The sequence below is a fragment of the Mirounga angustirostris genome, unplaced genomic scaffold (genome assembly GCF_029215605.1).
Source record: "Mirounga angustirostris isolate CCGP_5_RB_7025 unplaced genomic scaffold, mMirAng1.0.hap1 SCAF_3, whole genome shotgun sequence".
Taxonomy (NCBI): Eukaryota; Metazoa; Chordata; class Mammalia; order Carnivora; family Phocidae; genus Mirounga; species Mirounga angustirostris.
The window spans coordinates 169131403-169151139 of NW_026991711.1; the positions used below are offsets into that span (position 1 = coordinate 169131403).

At 40.7% G+C, this 19737-nt stretch overlaps 1 protein-coding gene across 3 annotated transcripts in view; it reads left to right on the forward strand.

The window, feature by feature from the left end:
- Nucleotides 1–19737, forward strand: part of UNC80 (unc-80 homolog, NALCN channel complex subunit) — a 229921-nt gene that overhangs the window by 134194 nt on the left and 75990 nt on the right. For all 3 annotated transcript variants that reach the window (XM_064587002.1, XM_064587001.1, XM_064587003.1), the window contains 4 exons: nt 253–453; nt 8207–8314; nt 9943–10081; nt 19547–19728. In XM_064587002.1, coding sequence (XP_064443072.1) covers nt 253–453; nt 8207–8314; nt 9943–10081; nt 19547–19728 — 630 coding nt within the window. The remainder of the gene's footprint in view (nt 1–252; nt 454–8206; nt 8315–9942; nt 10082–19546; nt 19729–19737) is intronic.

Genomic DNA, 19737 nt, shown 5'->3' on the forward strand with positions numbered 1-19737 from the left:
GTGGTTTAAGTTTAGAATCTTTATTTGAAATTATTTGGAAATCATGCACTCCATAGTAATTGGTTTGAGTTTTTCGAGGCCACTTAACCTCTTCTTGTCTCAAAAAGCTCTTTCTATCAAGTGTGAATGGAGAGAGCCAAGAAGCCAAGTACATAAAGCCTTGTAACCCTTTGCTTTCTTGCGGGACTTAATGACCCACTGTGGTTTCAACCCTGATTGCCTGGTTGAGTCTCGGGGATATGTGTGTTCCAGGTCATGATCTTGCTGTGCAATCAGCAGAGCTTCATCTGCACCCACGTCGACTACTGCCACCCTCACTGTTACCTGCACCACAGCCGCTCCTGCGCCCGGCTGGTCAGAGCCATCAAGCTGCTCTACGGAGACACCGTGGACTCCCTCCGGGAGAGCAACAGCAGTAGCTGTGCGGCTCTCCGGGGCAAGAAACAGAAGGAGGTGAGTGCAGGGGCACAGGGTAATATGCCTCTGCTAGGGAAGATGATGTCGCAGCAATCTTTTCTCTGGAAATGCCAATTTCAGGTCATGGCAGGTGTATAAACCAGGTTACAGATCCGTGTGATTTCGAACAAAGATAGAAGGTGAGCAAAGAAAGACAGGTGCTTTGTCTTCATGTCCACGAGCACACATGGAATCTCTTCCCAGATTTCATTTTATTTCTGGGAATGAATATGAATTTGTAGGGGTGGTGGTGATGAGTAGGGTATGGTGGTAGACAGAATAATGTCTCCCCAAGAGGTCGGTATTCTAATTTCTAGAACCTGTGAATAGGTTACCTTAACGTGGCAAGAGGGGGTTTGCCTATGGGAATAAGGGGAAATTATCCTGAATTATCCAGGTGGGTTCATTGTCCTCATACGGGTCCTTATAAGTGAAAAAGGAGGTAAGAGAGTCAGAGTCAGAGAAGGAGATGGGACACAGAAGCAGAGGGTGATGCAGGGCCGTGAGCCGCGGGATGGGGCAGCGCCTAGAAGCTAGAAAAGACGAAGAAATGGATGATTCCCTCGAGCCTCCAGAAGCAACCCAGCCCTGCCAATCCATTTTCGATCTGATCTGGAAAGCCGTAAGATAATACATTTGTGGTGTTTTGCACCACGAAGTTTCCTATTACATTGGTAATAGGAAACTGACATAGTTTATCAGTTCCCTATTAAGGAATGAGTAATAAATGGCCCAACTGTTCACAGATAAATAATAGAGTAATCTAGGTCAAATCAGACAAAAGGAAACTCCTTTAAGAAACTCTTCCACTTTCTAAGCGTTCAGCCGCTCTTTCCTGACAAGTTCACCGAGCAGCTGAGCTGGCAGGAGCTGAAGACAGGAACCAGGGCTGCCGTGCTCCTGCCAGGGGAGCCCCGGGTCACCCACCTGCCCCACAACAGGCGCAATGGCCAAGACGCCTGACCGAGTGCTTCTGGCTGGCCCTGCAGCTGCTCCTCACAAGTGGTTTTACAAAGAGATTTTGATATAATACCTATTCATTTCAGTGAGCATTCATTGTGCACCTGCTGTTGGCACAATATGAGACCAGATATTCTGGGAGAAATAAAAAATAAATAAGTAGTATTAGAGGATCCTTCCCCTAAGGAGTTTGCAAGCCAGGTTTGGTGGGGTGGGGGGGAAGGTGATAAAATTCAAACCAAACAACTGGAGAATATGAGCAGTAATAAAAAATTTACAGTTGAGTCAGGCAGCAATTTGTAATGCTTTAGCACTCACAAAGGAATATTTTTTTTTAATTATAATACAGTTCATTGAAGAAATTTGGGGTAATACAAGAGATCTGAAAGAAAAAAAAAACTGTATTTCATGCATTTCATAAGTGTGCCGTTTGCCTTCCGGGATAGGATCTTTTAGTATTTTTTTCAAAGCATATATGTGAGGCTATAATGCAGGTATATATCACTGACAAAGGGCTTTTTGATTCTTATAAACCTTGTGCAAGAGATACTGTACTACCCACTTTACAAATGAAAAAGTGGAGGCTCAGAAGGGTGGGATTGTCACAGTTCACATCTGTAACATACATAGCTAGACTTTAATTTAGAAAGACGGAATATCAAATCCAGAGCTTTTTAACTAGACTCTATTGTATCTCATGGTTTTCAAACTACACATATTCTGAGGGAAAATCATCGGGGAATAGATCAATGTGGGTAACTTCATGAACTGTCAATGATGTCATAAAAAATATATGTATATATATTCGTGTGTATATATGTATATAGATATGTATATATATTTTTATTTAGGTATGTTCTCCTTCATATAGAAATTCCCTTAGTTTTAGGAGAAAACCATGTATGTTGGAAGTTGCAAAAATATACCAATCTAAATTAATGTTCATTGTTCACCACACATGCTCTGAGATTTCTTACTGCTCCAACTATACCTTCACCTATAATCTGTATATGGCCAAACCCAAACATCCTTCAAGATCCAACTCAAATGCCACCTCTTCCTTGAAACCATTTATGATCTTCCCAGTGTTGTTTTTTTTTTTTTAATTTTCATCTGGTTAGCTTTATTTTTTATTTTATTTTATTATGTTATTCTCAAACAATGATCTTCCCACTGTTAACCACAGGGCATACTATGGTGGATGATTAATGTTATTTTCATTCCCTCCATCCTCTAAATTACAATGGCCTTTTTCTCGTGCTTTTCTCATTCTTCATTCATTAATTCATCCATCCACCCATCCATCCATTTGTATATATTCAACAAATTTTTAAAGAACCTATGGACATGCTGGGTCCATACCATGTGCTGAGTGTAATAATGGGCAAAAGAGATATGGCTCCTGTCTTCATATGATACATGCAACCTAGTTGGAGAGACAGACATTAATGCCTCAGATTGCTGTGAAATTGGGAAAAAGAAACACACTGTGCTGAGACAGCTTATGAACAAGACTTTGAACTTGTCGGGGGAAATCAGACCGCCTCTCCAATAGAGTGACAAATGAGTTTTGACTGAAGGATGCGTGGGTGTTAACTGAATACAGAATGAGTATGAAGGACGTGGCTGGAGGAGCAGGGACTGTGGAGCACGCTGCGAGGGCAGATAGAGACCAGACCACGTAGGGCCACCCAGGCGGCGGCAAGGATTTTAGTCTTTATCCTTGGAGTAGCGGCAAGCGCTGAGAGTTTTATGATCACTCTGCCTGCAAGATGGGGCCCCTTATATCCTTATTTCTCTTCTGCCACCTAATTATAAACTGGAACCTGGCAGTCTTGCACACTGTTTCTTATGTGATACCTACCAGAGTTCCTTTCTTAGAGCAGAGGGACAGTAAATATTGAACGGCCGAGTGGGCTGTCTAGTTCATGAGTGCCCTCTACCCCTAGCCCACCAAGGACATTGGCCGGAAGCAGCAGAAGAGGCTGGCCAACCTTAGGCATGCTTACATTTTAGAAAGACAAAGAGAAAGTAAAGCAGGAGTTAAATGTCCTCTAATCTTAACATATTTAAATTAGTCATGCAGGTGAAGAGCTGAAAAAATGTACTGAGTCTGCTGCAATAAACATTTTATTTTCAAAATGCCAGCCTCCTGTGCAAGCTCTTTTTTGTTCTCTCATGATGTTTCCGTTTCCTGGGCTGAATCTGTCACATAAATAAACAATTCCCACATTTCTAGGGCCAAAATGAAAATAGAGTAGGCAATAAATCAAGAATAAAAGCAGAATGATTCTGATTAAAATGGAGCCTTATGAGCAATTGATATTTCATTCCTGTTTCCTTTTGAATTGGTTTTTATGGCAGAATATATTTGTGGCAACTAGTACATTTTGTAACCCATGTAACTCTGATCAATCTGCCAATGTACATTTCAGTGCTCAAAGACACACTGTACATCCTGTTAGTCTATTTTAGTGCACTTCCAAGCTTGAGGGTTTTGGTGTTTTTTTTTAAAGATTTTATTTATTTATTTGACAGAGAGAGACAGCCAGAGAGAGAACACAGCAGGGTAAGTGGGAGAGAGAGAAGCAGGCTTCCCGCGGAGCAGGGAGCCCAATGCGGGGCTCGATCCCGGGACCCTGGGATCATGACCTGAGCCGAAGGCAGACGCTTAACGACTGAGCCACCCAGGCGCCCCCAAGCTTGAGGGGTTTTTATAAACTATGTATTACCTTCACCAAAGAATTCTTTGATTTTTTCCTCGTATATACGTGTCTTGTCCAATGTTATGTTCTAAACAGAGTAAATGTTCAGTTAGTGTTTGCTGATGAAAAAAAGGAGTCGATGAAACATTTTTTTTCCTTTCAGCCAAAAACGATAGGAGGGTAAAAGGCGATACATGCCTGAAAAAGAAAGGGCACAGTGTCTGTAAATTCTGTGAAGCCAACGCAAGTGGCAAGAGGCCAGCTGATTTCCTGCAGGACTAATATTTTTCCAAAGCTATGGAAAACACTGTTGTGAGACCAAGACCAGGCCTTAGGTCTTGATTTCATCTGCTAGAATGTCTCCCCTTTCAAATTCACATGTCAAAGATGTGTGAGGCCCAAAGGTCTAGGTTACCTTTGCGGAAATAATTAGACTTCTCTTGGCATGAAATACGTTTCCGGGAAGATCTCTTTCCCAGAGAGCTCAGTAGACTGACTCCAGTTTTCTTAAATTTTATTCCTTTTTTTAATTTTTTTTAAGATTTTATTTATTTATTTGAGAGAGAGAGAGAGAGAGCACACAAGAGAATAAGCCAGGGGGAGGGGCAGAGAGAGAAGCAGACTCCCCACTGAGCAGGGAGCCCTATATGAGGCTCAATCCCAGGACCCAGAGATCATGACCTGAGCCAAAGACAGACGCTCAACCAACAGAGCCACCCAGGCGCCCTCAGTTTTCTTAAATTTTAAGTACCACATTATTTCCCAGTACATCCTCATTCATGGCATTTGTCTCCTTTTCTGCTTACCATGATTTTTCATTTGTTTGCTTGTTCATTATCTGTCTCTCCTAGTAAGATACACTCTCCATGAGGGCAAGCATCAAGGGAGTTTTGCTCCACAGCACATCCCCAAAGGTTAGCCCAGTTCCTGGCATTTGGTTAAGTCCTAAGAAACACTCTTGAATTATTAAATGAATAAATAAATTTTTTATTTAAAATAATTAAGTATTATGCCTCTCTGGTCAGTAATCTTTTGTTGCAAGAAACCCACTGAAACTTGTTCAAATAGTTAGAGTTTCTTCAAAGGACATAACAGAACCTCATGAAACCAGGGACCCACCAGGAAAGAGCCAAGCCCTAAAGAAATGAGAAGCAAAGCTGCTGTCCATATCAGAATGGGCATAGTTTCTCCTCTCTGCTTCTTTCTGCATCTCCATCTGCTCCCTCATCTCTGCCCCCTGACCAGCTCGGCCTGATTTGTTCATCTTGTATGTGACCTAAAAATCTCCAGTTTGCATCATCATTGCTCAGTCCCAGCAACCATCACCATATGAATCAGACTCTGTGTCCCTTAACTCCGTAGGACAGGAATTTGGTGGGCTCCACTCTTCCTCTTTGTGATCCAAACATCATGGGATAAAGCCCTGGCCAGTCAGAAGATTGGTTGTTTTGCATTGCACATTTAATCAATAGTGGTCAGAATGAGGAGGGAAGTCACAGAGCCAGATATGGTGAATATATGTCCAAGACATACACAGAGAAGAAAATGTCAGTGGTCCAAGATCTACACCATGCCACAGCGAGCATGCCCCAGGATCCCTGCCACCTCTTGGAGCTGTGTAGCTGCCTGCCATGGACCATAGCTCCCTCTGGGAGATTGACTCAACAATGAATGCCATCTTCTACTGGTGATACATTCTGTCCTTTGGTCTTGGATTACTAGTCTTGGGTTTCTTTACAGGTCCCAGCTTGATGTGTAATTCCAAACAGCGTATGCAACTTACAGTCCAGTGAAATTTCTTACTCTTCCATGAAACACTAATAACAAAAGATGCCTTCAGAACTAGCCTCCTCTATCCAGCAACTAGCTCTCTTCTAGCCAAGTTTTACATCGAGTTATAAAAGCCAAAAAGCAAATGATGATAGGCTTGTCAGTCTGACTTAGGAGTCACACCAGTAGAGGGACTTGAGGACTTTCACAGTGTTACCCGAGTGCCCATCACCCAAGTACGCATCTTTGATACGTACCTTTCAAGCCTTGACAAGTCACTCAGAAGAAGTGACTAGCCCATCACCCTAGAGTGAAAGACCTGCCAGTTCCCTTCCCTTTCCTCTAACACAAGCATCCTAACGATGATGAGGCACCAGAACACACGATGCTTCCCAGGGAAGCGTGCAAGACTATTAAATATTTGATAGCTGAGAAGCTTGACATGTAGCTTCTGTCGCTAGTAAATAGGATTAAACAATCCTGCATTTCCCAGAGTGTGAGAGGCAAACATGAATGTTCACCCTTTTTCTTCTAAGCTAGTATCTGCCTGACTAAAAAAACCTATAATTTAACCAAGAGGTATTGTTCAAAAGTAACCCTGAAAAAGACAAAATGTCCAGCCAGAGGAGAAAGGGTGAAATATTAACAAAATTTGAAAATCATATTTTAAATCCTATTTTGAAAATCATATTTAATAACCTGGGGAAATATCATAAGATCCTAACGAAATGAGTTGTTTAAAATTGTGAGCCACATAAACGACATCCTCATCATTGTGCTAAGATGCACAGAATGAAAAAAAGGCTGAAAGGAACAAAATAATGGCTGTCACTGAGTTAAAGATTATAGGGATTTTTGTTTTCTTCTTCCAAGTTTTTCTGTGTTTTCCAGACATTCTGCACTTTGCACATATAGTTTTATAAGTAGAATAAGAGAGTTGCCCCTTTTAAAATAACTTGACTTTTTAAAAAGGAAGTCAAACACACCCCTACATTTATGTGGAAAATGATTGCCATATGATTTTAGAACAGTTTCCCAATTATAAAACAGGCATGGATCTTGCTGTATATTGTTTTTACATCCACAGGAAAAAAAAATGTAATGCAGGATTTATCTCCTCAAATGATATGTGTTCCCAAGTATGTGCCTCCACGTTTTTATCTTTAGAAAACACAGCAAGAGCTCTGATTCATTTGTTTCGAAGTAAATTCATTCTAAAAGTTCATTCCATACCAGTCACACACCAGATGCATTGTCTTCTGTCTTTTTGTCAGAGTTTTGAAAGACTTTCTTGGAACATTCATGTACTTTTAGATTTGTCTTTTCTTCCCAATTATCCATCTATAACACTGTGAAGCTCTGTTCAAAAATTCTTAAGGATTTCCGTTTTTTCCTCAGCTTTGAGGGAGAAAGTGTTTCATTGACATGGAACTGGAAAAACAAATGAGCATTTATTCTGTGTAGAAGGATGGATTCCTTCTTTGCACAGCCCGGAGTGCACAAGGAGGAGCAATCAAGACTCGGTATAAATAAACGAGAGCCTGTCACCATTAGGACCGATCATTCTCCCACCTGCTCTGTCCCCACCATCCCCTGGCATTTAGGGGGTTGGAGGAAGGAAACCCTGTCTCCTCTGTGTTTATGCAGAAGTCAGTTTTCTTCTGGACCCTGGTTCAGGAGACAATTTGAAAAAAGAGCTGCTGCCTCCTATAGACGAGTATGGTTTTGTTTTTTGTTTTTTAAATGAGTTTTGATGTTTTTTTTTTTTTAAAGAAACCATTTTACCTTATAACTCAGGCCTAGATAATAAATGCTCTGAACTTGTACTTCCTTGATGAGTCTTTTACCTTTACTTCCTAACAGTCCTTTAGGAAATACATTCTTTCTTCTATGACCAAATGGCCAGGGTGTAACATCCAAACCTGTAAAGGGGGCTATTAGATAGAGTGGGTTTTAACTGACTTAATTTTTTAAAAGATGTGTGTTTTTAACAGCTTCATGGAATATAACTGGCTCTGAAACAGAAGTCAGGAGAGCCCTGTCCTTTTTTAATTCTGCTCACAGCCAGCTTTGTGACTTGGTCAAGTTATTCCGCTTCTTTGGACCCCAGTTTCCATCGTAGCTAAATATCTCTGAGCTCCCTTTCATTCCAAAATTAACTGTTTTTATCACTTTCAGGTGTGGGCCTATAAAGAGATTTACATCGTCCCTCCCATTAGATGAAAATGGTTGTTTGGAGAATTTGGGGGGAAACAGCCCAGCTGGCTTTTGAGAGAACGCAACACTCTTCAACACTTATCTTATGTTCTTTGCAGTGCTCAGAGAAGTCATGCCTACGGACGCCTTCTCTGAAGAAGAGAGTTTCAGAGGCCAACCTGGAAGGGAAAAAGGACTCAGGAATGCTGAAATACATCAGACTGCAGGTGTTGACCGCTGGATCAGAAACGTTCATGGAGCAGTAATCGGGAGGGGGCGCCAGATATCCCGTTTACAACGCTTGAGATGTCCAGAGCCACTCAGCACGGTGTTAGCCTGAAGACCCCTTTAATTGGTGGGGAAGAGTGCCACCAAGTGTGCAAGCAAAAAAAAATCCCTTCTTGTTAGCCAGCCAGCTTCCACAGAGACAGGGCTTGGGGAGCTCGGCTGGAACCGTGCCTCCTCCCACTCACCCCACTCCATGAAGCCAATCCCCCACCGGCATGTGGTGGCGATGCTCACCACTCTTAGAATGTGATTTTCTGGGTTCAAATCCCACAGCTGCTGCTCTGGCTCTGGGACCTTGAGCAAGTTGCTTAATTTCTCTTGCTATTAGCTGCCTCATACATAAATAAAATGGGGATTATAACACTAGGCCCATTTCAAAGGATTATTGCATGGATTAAAAGAGACAGTATATTTATCTACTTATGCAGTATGTGACACATTGTTATATTGTTATTACAACCTAACGTTTAAACCATTACATTGTATTCCCAGGGCAGGGTTTGGGGCGGGGTGGGGGGTGAAAAACAGCTTGTTTTTCTGGAAAGATTTTTTTCTTTAATGATTTATTTCTTTATTTGAGAGAGAGCACGAGCAGGAGGGGCAGAGGGAGAGAATCTCTAGTAGACTCCACACTGAGCATGGAGCCCCATGTGGGGCTTGATCTCAGGACCATGAGATCAGGACCTGAAGGGAAACCAAGAGTCTGTCACTTAACCAACTGCACCACCCAGGTGCCTCTTCTGAAAAATTTTTAAAATGGTTAAAGACCTAGACTGTCCACAACCTACATTTATCACGTGAATAATCTGAAATAATGGGGACACCTAGGTGGCTCAGTGGTTGAACATCAGACTCTTGGTTTTGGCTCAGGTCACGATCTCGGGGCCCTGGGCTTAAGCCTTGCCTCAGTCTCTGCGCTCGGTGGCGAGTCTGCTTGTGATTCTCTCTCTCTCCCTCTTCCTCTGCCCCTCCCCCTGCTGGCGTTTGTGCTTGCTCTCTCTCTCTAAAATAAACAAAATCTTTAAAAAATAAATTATCTGAAATAATGGATTAAATAGGATGTTTGTGGCCTAATCTAGGGCAAGAACCACAATATGCAATATTTCAAAGGGAAAATGTCATCCAAGTTCACTGGCTTAGAAAACTAACTTTCTGAATGGAACTCCTTTACAAATCTGAGGCTGCCCATTGTCTTCAGTGGACATCAGCTCCTAACGGAAAGGAAAACGGGATGCTTTGAAAGTCCACCAGCACTTTTAACACAAAGATATACTGGCTGGAGTCTTTCTTTTCTCATAGAGCTTATTCTATAGTTTATTCCTTAGGCGACTGCAAAATCGTTTTTGTGGTGAAAGCATTAAAAATTAGTATATCTTTTGTAGTTATACATCGACTAATAAGGTATAAAGTTTATTATACACCATGCCAATAAATATGCTATCATTGTAGAAAGTATTTTAAGGTCATTTAAGGAAAGCAGGGAATGGAAGTGGTACTTGGGTTTCAAGAGGAGTCCAGCAGTCAATGCCTTCAGTGATTTTAAGACGTGCCTTCCACCTTTTCCCAGGTGATGAGCCTGTCGCCTGCTCCTTTATCACTGTTAATCAAGGCAGCACCAATTCTGACGGAAGAGATGTACGGAGACATCCAGCCGGCTGCCTGGGAGCTTCTGCTCAGCATGGATGAGCACATGGCAGGGGCGGCAGGTAAAGAAAGATCACCCATGACCCTGGTCGCCACTCATGCCAGCATTTAAGAAAGAAATGCATCCATTCCCTTTCACACCGAGGTCAGATGGACAACAATTGCTAGAACCTTAGACAGAGCTGGACACTATAGGGAGGGAGGCTGAAGTGCTAAGCACACCCTTTACTTTTTACCCCATAGTCTGCACAAGAGAGCATGTCTCTCTGAAGGCATTGCCAAATTATAAAAAAATGATTTTCCCCGGAACCGATATTGTCACTATGTTTCACAAAAGAGAAATTCTTTTTGTGTGTTGTGATTTCCCAGATTTACCGTGAACCGCCATCATGAACTTTATTAAATCATTCACAAGTGATGTTTTATATCCAAATTACAGTATTAAAACAAATTTGTTGAAATTTAGATGACCTATCCAAAGCCACATAGCTAGTAAAAGGTACGTGCAAAATGTGCGTTCTTCACCTTTTTCCACTTCTTTACATACTCTTTTAGTCATATAGAGTTGTTTTAATTGCAAAATGTATGTGGTAAAAATTCAAATAATACAGAAGTGTATGAAGCTAAAAGTACTTTCTCTCAGTCACTCTTGGTGACAATTTTTAAGTTTTTCAGGAATCCTTCTAGGGTACACTATGCACATATATATATATACCAAAGTACCAGCGTATATGTTGTTTCTTTTTTCACACAAATAAGACATCCATAAAGTCTTTTGAACTTTGCAGTTTTCCTTTATATCTAGAAGATTTTTTTAAGAGTTTTTGTGAAGAAAAATCTATCCAAATCAGGCAGCACCAAACTAGGAGTGTTTTAGAAGCACTCCACCAACAGGAGCCCAGGGAGAGGCTTTTACAGAAAAAGGACAGAAGCAAAGTTAGGTAGCTACTGATTGGCTGTAGCTAAAAGCCTAGTTTGGCTGTTTGTGACTGGTTGTCCTCAGCATTATGATTTGTAACCTTGAGGCGTTTAGAAGCTTAGATTTCATTTCCTTACATAGGTCACCACAGGATTAGAGCCACATCATGTTAATGGTCTCCTTATTTAATTAATTTAACAATTACCCCCTCTCGGTCATCCTCTCATACATGAGAGATCAACCAAAAATTTGGTATTAGTGCCACTCAGTCAGATAGGGGTTACGTTGCTCTTGTCTCATTATGAAACTCATAGGTTATGATGTCAGATCCTTAAAACAATTGTTTTTGCTGTTCATCTCATTGTCCATCTTCTTTCTGCTTCTCCAAGCACAGTGAGACCATGTAATATATGGTTGATGGTTGTAAACATGCATTTAAGATCATTGAGAGAATGTTAACACACCAGGGAGACTACAATGAGAACTATTAGGAATTTAATGCCAAGAGACTGAAGGATGCTTCTCAGCCAGGGTCCCCATGAACCAAGCCACTTGGTATAAATAGGTCAGGAATATACCTGTTCTAGCCAAGTGGCTTATTTGTTAATTTCTTGTATTCGCTACAATACCAGAGGTTTTGATCCAGGTGCAGCAAGGAGTATTTTATTATGGCACAGCAGATTCTGTGTTCAGCCGAGAAGTAAAGCAATTCTATTCTCTAAAACCAAGTTAGCAAGAAAATATAGAGATTTTGTTGTACAGCTACAGCTTTAGCAGGAGATCCAGCCATAGCGGCCAGAGTTCAGGAGCACTGTCTCTCCTGTTCATTAACAGAGAAAAAGCAAGCAGCAAAAGGCAACAGGAATGAAGGTTTAATATCGGAGATGACGATCTTGCTCTGGGATCTTGGGAGAGCTGTCCCCAAGATGCCATCTGCATCTGAGGAGGAACCTCCCTAGTCCATTTTAATTTTAGATCTCCAGCTGGTGTGCAGTTTCAGGAGTTTAGAGGATCTCTTTAATGAGGGATTTCATTCAAGTCCCTGAAGTTTGGCTGCCATCTGGGTAGTAAGGAGGAGCTGGTATGAAACGTCCTTCCAAGGACGTTTCAAGGGCAGTCTTTGTTCTTAGTGATTCCAAATCAGAAGGTGGGAAACATTAGTTTGGGGAGTTGTAGCCAGATATTTGAGGAAACTAGAAGAATTCAAGATCCAGTTTGGTATACAGATAAATAACGAAACGTCAAAAACGATGAACCGGACTAGAATCTGATATCCACAAGTGTTACCATTTTTTATTGAAACACAATTTTTTCTCTACACTCACCCTCATTTCTATCAAAGATAATCACAGGAAGGCTGATTTATTTGCAAAAATAAGTCTAGTCTCATTAAACCTGGCCTGATTATTTATCTAAGTACAGTAGGAAGAGTGATTGATCCTATAGGCTTTTTTCAAATCTGTTTTGCTGGAACTTTTTATAAGGAATCTTAGATTGGCCTTTTAAAAACCTCTCCAGGTGAAGAAGCCAAGTGAAGAATTCACCATTGGGCTTCACCTGGAATACCTATAGATTTGGCTAAATTCCTCTCTTCTTGAGGTCCTCAGGATATCTTGAGTTTCCTGGGCCTGCCAGGAGATGGCCTTCCTTACCCACCTGGTAAGGCTGCAGGGAATCCTGTAAGCAATATACCAGGCCAATTTTTCCAATGAGTTTTTATTGGCACCATAAAGTCAACCTTAGTCCCTTAAAACTGTCTGGTCATATCTGATTTTATGCATCTTCTCAAATACAACATTCCAGTCAAACCTTGGTAATAAAACCAATGTTTCCAGTTGCGCCCTGTTATTTAAAAACAGGTTCTTATTGAACTTATGCAAATAATTATGTTGTCATGAAAATAAGAATACTGAATGGGGCGCCTGGGTGGCTCAGTTGGTTAAGCGACTGCCTTCGGCTCAGGTCATGATCCTGGAGTCCCTGGATCAAGTCCTGCATCGGGCTCCCTGCTCGGCAGGGAGTCTGCTTCTCCCTCTGGCCCTCCCCCCTCTCATGTGCTCTCTCTAATTCTCTCTCTCAAATAAATAAATAAAATCTTTAAAAAAAAAAGAATTTAAAAAAAAAGAATACTGAATGAATTTCTGAATTCTGGAGGAATCAGTAAGGAGAAAAAATAAATGTTTCCATTTTACTTATAGCAATATACTTTATAAAATTACTGTAAGTCATAGATAGCTTAAGAGAAAAGAGAAAAAACATTCCTTTAAATCTGGAAAAAGAAAACATTAAGGAACCAGCAATGTTTCAAAGAAAAAGGGTTAAAAAATTATAATCACCCTCATTAGTCCACTCAGTCTCATATCATTAATTCTTGTTCTACTTGAATTGTTTTTTCCATTAGTGCTGGAAATTCTTTTTTTTTTTTTTAAGATTTTATTTATTTATTTATTTGAGAGAGAGAGAGAGCACATGAGAAGGGAGAGGGTCAGAGGGAGAGGCAGACTCCCCGCTGAGCAGGGAGCCCGATGCGGGACTCGATCCTGGGACTCCAGGATTGTGACCTGAGCCGAAGGCAATCGCTTAACCAACTGAGCCACCCAGGCGCCCTAGTGCTGGAAATTCTTAACCAGTTCAATTTTATGATATTACCATGAATCTTTCTGAAGATGAAGCACTTTCATAAAAGCATCAGAGTAAAACAGTAACTGTCTGTAAATAACAAAAAGACCTTTAAAAAAGTAGCCATGATTAAAGATCTGATGAGAGTTCATTTGATAAAGAAATATAGTTATATCTTTGGTACACAATAATTTAGGATAATAATTAGATGAGAGTATTGACAACTTCCTAGAAAATAGGAATGATTTCTGAAATACCTATATTAGTAATATATTTCCATACACCTATAACTTCAGAAGTTTATTGTCAATTCTTATTGACAGTGCTTCCACATAATTTAACATACCAAATAAACCTAGTTTAACATCTCTCTTACAAGGTGAGAGACAAATTCTTTGAGGTTTTCTAGGGACCCTCTGGGAAAACTCAAAGTTACTTTGAAATCAAAGAGACTTCATTTAGAATTTGATTTTGGGAAGCTGCCAAAATGTCAAAAGGCTTGAACATTTGAGTAAATAGGATCTCAGATCACTATGAAATAATACTTAATTATCTACTTAACTAAAGCCAAAATAGATTTTAAAGGCAAATATAGGGGAACCTGGGTGGCTCAGTGGGTTAAGTATCTGACTTGATTTCAGCTCAGGTCATGATCTCAGGGTCATGTGGGGCTCTGCACTGGGTGGAGAGCTTATTTAAGATTCTCTCTATCCCTCTCCTCACCCCCCTTCCTCTCTCTCTTTCTCTCTCTTAAAAAAAAAAAATGGGTTTTCTTAAGTGATCAAAGACCTGATAAAGACAACATGAAGCACAGTAAATTATTTTGGTATGACACAAAACCTTTGCTTTCCAGGTAGATTACTCAAAAGGTAAAAAAAAAAAACAAAAAACACTTTTCACAATCTTTTATGAAAAGCAGACCGATAGTCCAAGAAAAGTTTGGTATTTCAGCCGAGACAAAACCAAATTCTAACTTTTTTATCAGTGTGTTTTTAATATTAAAACTCATTATTTAAAAACTTAAATACATCCATTCCAACTTCAGTCAGCTTAACCACATGTCATATTTACTTTCCAAGATTCCTTTTCTACAAATTTTCCACAATTTTTTTCATACCCATTCAGATTTTGTTCTACGTTTTTTAATCTTCCTCATTCTGGAAAAAGGGGTCATTTTACTTTGCTTACCTATTTTTCATCCTTATTATTTCTAAGTTTTAGTTACATATATTGATTAGGGTTCTTAACCCTTAGAATCCTTTATTCCTAGTGATAACTAAGAAGTAAGCAGTTGTGGACTATGATAGTAGCATTCTGTGGATTGGCAAATTTATTAATACATTTCACAATTTCTAGAAGTATATTCTTCCTCATAGTAAATCTTACATCTACTAATTCTTAACAATAATGTTGACCCATGAAAATTTCTTAAGACAGAACAGTTCATCATTTTAAGTTCTCTTTCTTGCTGATAAATTCTACAACAGAGATAACGTGAGTTCATCTGGCTTTTAGTAAACCTATTAGAATAAGAGTATTATATAATGCTGATAACTTTGATAGTATTGTTTTAATTAAATCAACAAACTTAAACTAGTTTTTATTTATCAAAGATTATTCTAGATCACATTGATGTAGGAAAGACGTTAGGGTTTGAAGCCAACAGCCAAGGAAGAATTCTTGAGACATCTTTGGTGCAAAGAGGTGGTTTTATTAAAGCACAGGGACAGGACCCAGGGGCAGAATGATCTGCACTGGGGTCAGGAGGAGTGGCCCATTATATACTTTCCTGATAAGAATTACCTCCCTGAGGGGCACCTGGGTGGCTCAGTTGGTTAAGCGACTGCCTTCAGCTCAGGTCATGATCCTGGAGTCCCAGGATCGAGTCCCGCATCGGGCTCCCTGCTCAGCAGGGAGTCTGCTTCTCCCTCTGACCCTCCCCCATCTCATGTGCTCTCTCTCATTCTCTCTCTCTCAAATAAATAAATAAAATCTTAAAAAAAAAAAAAAAAGAATTACCTCCCTGAATTTGCATTTCAAGGGAAAAACCAGATACAACACTTACATCTCAAAGGCATAGAGAAAGGATGTAAGTTTCTTCAAGAAGGGCTTTTGTTTCCTAAATCCATATTTTTCACAATATCTGAAAGCCTTTTCAGATGAATAGGGGTTTGGAGATTGGTAAAAAAAGGATAGTTGGGCTTTGAATTTTTTCTAGGGCTGCATTTCTGTTTTTGTAAAGACTCGATTTGTTAGACAGGTACAGTTGGTAATTCCTCAAAGGACTGGGATATAATTTAAATGTCAAGATGCTTACCCAGCCATCCAACTACATTATCCTCAAATCACTTCTTTATATCCCAGAGAAGATCTTCAACTAAGATGGAAATCAAAAGATTCCCAGGTTCTAGATTTACAGCTATTTCCTTGGAATGTTTTAGTAAATCCTTCCTCAATGGCTTCAGAATGTTTTACTTTCCCTCAGAGCACATAGCTTCATTTTGCCTTAGGAGAGGAGGCATTAAAAACAAAAGTTCCTATCAGGCTCTGAATATCAGTTTCCAATTTGGCCAACTTCTGACCATAGAGCTACTTAAAAATAAATCCTTTTGAATAACTTGTCAGGTTTCATCCGGGACAAACCGTAAATATTTCTGGCAGTATTGCACAATGCCGTGGACACATGAGGAGGCAGAGATGATGCAGAAGATATTTCCCTCCCAAAACCCAGAGCTACCCCCACGTATAGTGAGTGCCTGGCTGAGACCGCTTTCTCTCTAGGGCACTTCATAAATGGATAAGCTTCTCTAAAATAGTTAAAAGTTATCCACTGGGGCTACTGTCATTACCTTTGATAAGGTGAACCTACTTGTTCAGCCTTAAAATAAAATTTTATTTACCTGAGGCCTCATATTGGACCAGTCTGACCCCAGACCCAGCCCAATTTCTAAATCTGAATCAGTCCTCAGAAGCCAGTTTGACCCAGGCTAATTCTGGCCAGTTTTCAGACCCAGTATGGAAATAGAAACGCTGGCACGCCTGGGTCGCTTCGTCAGTTAAGTGTCTGGTTCTTGGTGTCAGCTCAGATCATGATCTCAGGGTCGTGAGATCCATCTCCAAGGTTGGGCTCCACACCCAGCTTAAGACTCTCTCTCCCTCTCCCTCTGCTTCAACCCGGCTCCTCCTCTGTCTCTCTCTCTCAGAAAAAAAAAGAAGAAGTTAAAATAAAGTCTGCAATGTCAGGGGCTCCATAGGTACCTATACCTGGTTGTTCCTTGCTCCTGGGGGCCATCGGGGTCTCCTTCAGTTCCCTCTCATGACACCAGAACTGTTAAAAGATACACTGAGGTATACTAAAAATTTGAAGAGTTTATTTGAGCAAAAACCAATTCAAATGAGGCAGCCCCAAACGAGAAGTGGTTAGAAGCATTCCCTAGGAGACCATTTTTTTGCATTAGCTGGAAGATTCACCTCATTCTTTTTAATGCCTACCAAATATTTCGTTGAATGGTCATAACAATTTATTTAACCTGGACTACTAATGGAAATTTTGGTTTATTAACGGCTTTTTATACTACATTGCAACAAATGTCTTTGTAAAATATTTCTGTTTGCATTAAAGCTTGGATTTTTCTTCTCTACCACATGTTTCTGAGAGAGAGAGTACAGAGAAAGGCACGCTCCTCAAATATGAGACATATGGAAACTTCCATGGAAGATATGAACAGGTAGACTGGGCTTTAAGGAAAGCTAGAAGGAAGAGGATGGTGTATGCAAAGCCACGTGGGGTGTGGAAATGCACAGGGCTTATTTGGAAAGCCTGAGGAAGAATTGAGACTGGGGTGGCTTTTGTAGAGGGGTCCCCAGTCCATGGTATTAGACAAGTGAGTGGGACTCAGATTGTAACAGCCCTTGAATGACACTCATAGGAGTATGGACTTTCCACTGAACTGTGGAAAACCACTCATGGGTTCTAGAAAAAAGAGTAGTGTTGTATATACAGTATGCATTGAATATGGCAGCAATGAGTAAAGCAGTTCGGTTTTACATGGTTAGGAGATGTAAAGTTGGTGACATGACATTAAAGCTAATGAAAAAAGGGCAAAGGTAGAGATAAGCTTGGGAAAAAAATCTGATCTTTGTGGCAGCTGAAGCAGTGAGCACGGATGGGATTTCTGGGGGAAGAATCTATGGAATAAAGAGCAGAAAGATGGGTACTAAGCCATTGGTCTTCCATACCTTCAGAGGACAGGCAGCCAGCAGCATACCCTGGGAAATGACCAGAAAAGTAGAAGAGCTCGGGGCGCCTGGGTGGCTCAGTTGGTTAAGCGACTGCCTTCGGCTCAGGTCATGATCCTGGAGTCCCGGGATCGAGTCCCGCATCGGGCTCCCTGCTCGGCAGGGAGTCTGCTTCTCCCTCTGACCCTCCTCCCTCTCATGCTCTCTGTCTCTCATTCTCTCTCTCTCAAATAAATAAAATAAAATCTTAAAAAAAAAAAGTAGAAGAGCTCAACCTCAAACCATGCAAGCAAAGGATAGCTCTTCAAGGAGATGGTCATGAAAGTGTTAAAAATGAAAAGGAAACAAATGCTATAAAAAGTACCACTGGATCTACTGATCAGTGAGCATTATAAGAAAACTGCGTCGGTGCTAGGAATGAGGTGGATAAAACTCCAACTTGCAATGATGTAAAGAGAGACCGTGGTATTTAAAAATTGAGACAGAACAGAGCACGCTTTAAAGAAAAGAAAAGAAGGGAGAAAGAGTAGAAATTTAAGGAACTAGTCGGATAAAGAAAAGGCTTATCAAACACTAATGGTCACAAGAGCTAACATTTCTTATAGAACCATAGCACACAGGTGCTCTTACTTGATCCCCATAACAACCATTTTATATGTGAGCAAACTGCAACTCAGAGGGTTGAAGGGACTTATGCGAGTGCACACAGATCAGAAGCAGCGGGGCTGGGACACCAAATCCAGGTCTTCTGACTGCACACATAGATGTCCCTCCCATACGCCACATTGCCTCTAGAAAATAAGACATGCTTTAGAAGCGTGTAATACTCTTCACGTCACAGAGCTCTTTCTCATACATTATTTTATCTTATTCTAACAACAAATTTGGAGACAGGTATCATCATCATCATCATTGACATTCTGCCCCTAAAGAAACAGAGGCTGAGAGAGGTGGAGACGCTCTCCCGGGAGCACAGAGCAGAGAGGTTTCAGAGCTGACACTCAACCCCAGCTGTCCTAACACAATTGTCTGAGTATGTTTTGATGATCCAGGAAAAAGTACAAGAGAATTTTAAATTATGTTTTTATGACTGACACTAGCTCATCCATCTATGCTACAGAGTGTATTTTTCTGCCCCATTATTCATTAACTTTGTAACTTATTGTGGCACTTGACCTTTCTCTTACTGATATTTGACTTTTCCCAAAATTAAAAAACAGCAATGGTGTTATGATTCATGAAATCTCTTTTGGCTTCTCGATCTCTTCTATCTCTCAGAAGGGTGGAGGTTTCTAATACAGTCTACAATGTGGATTTTATTTTTAATATAATATAACTGGGACAGTTTTTAATGGACATTTTTGTGCACTATCCCAGGATGACTATGACATGATTCTTATCATTTCCTAAAAAGGATATTTCAGTATATCATTTCCTTTTTTCATTTGCTTCCTCTCACATTCACTTTTCACTCTGAGCCAAAGGAAGTTTTGCTTGGAATGAGGTATTCTACGGAAATATCATGTTGCCGTTGCCTTCACCAGATACTGGAAGATTGTGGATGGCACAAAGGATCATGTTTGGTTTTCAGTGACTGAAAGAAGATTTGCTTTCACCAGTGCTGGTGGCCTGGCTCCCTTAGCTCAGGAGTCATTTTCAGGAGACAGAAACAACTCCCTGCTTCTCCCCATCCCCCAGGACCAAGCAAAATTAAAAGATGTGTAGCTGATGATTTGTTGGCTGTCTCTAGCTGCCATGTTCCTGCTGTGTGCGGTGAAAGTCCCTGAGGCTGTGTCCGACATGTTGATGTCCGAGTTCCACCACCCAGAGACAGTACAGAGGCTGAACGCCGTTCTCAAGTTCCACACACTCTGGAGGTTTCGCTACCAGGTCTGGCCCCGGATGGAGGAAGGAGCACAGCAGATTTTTAAGGTGAGGGAT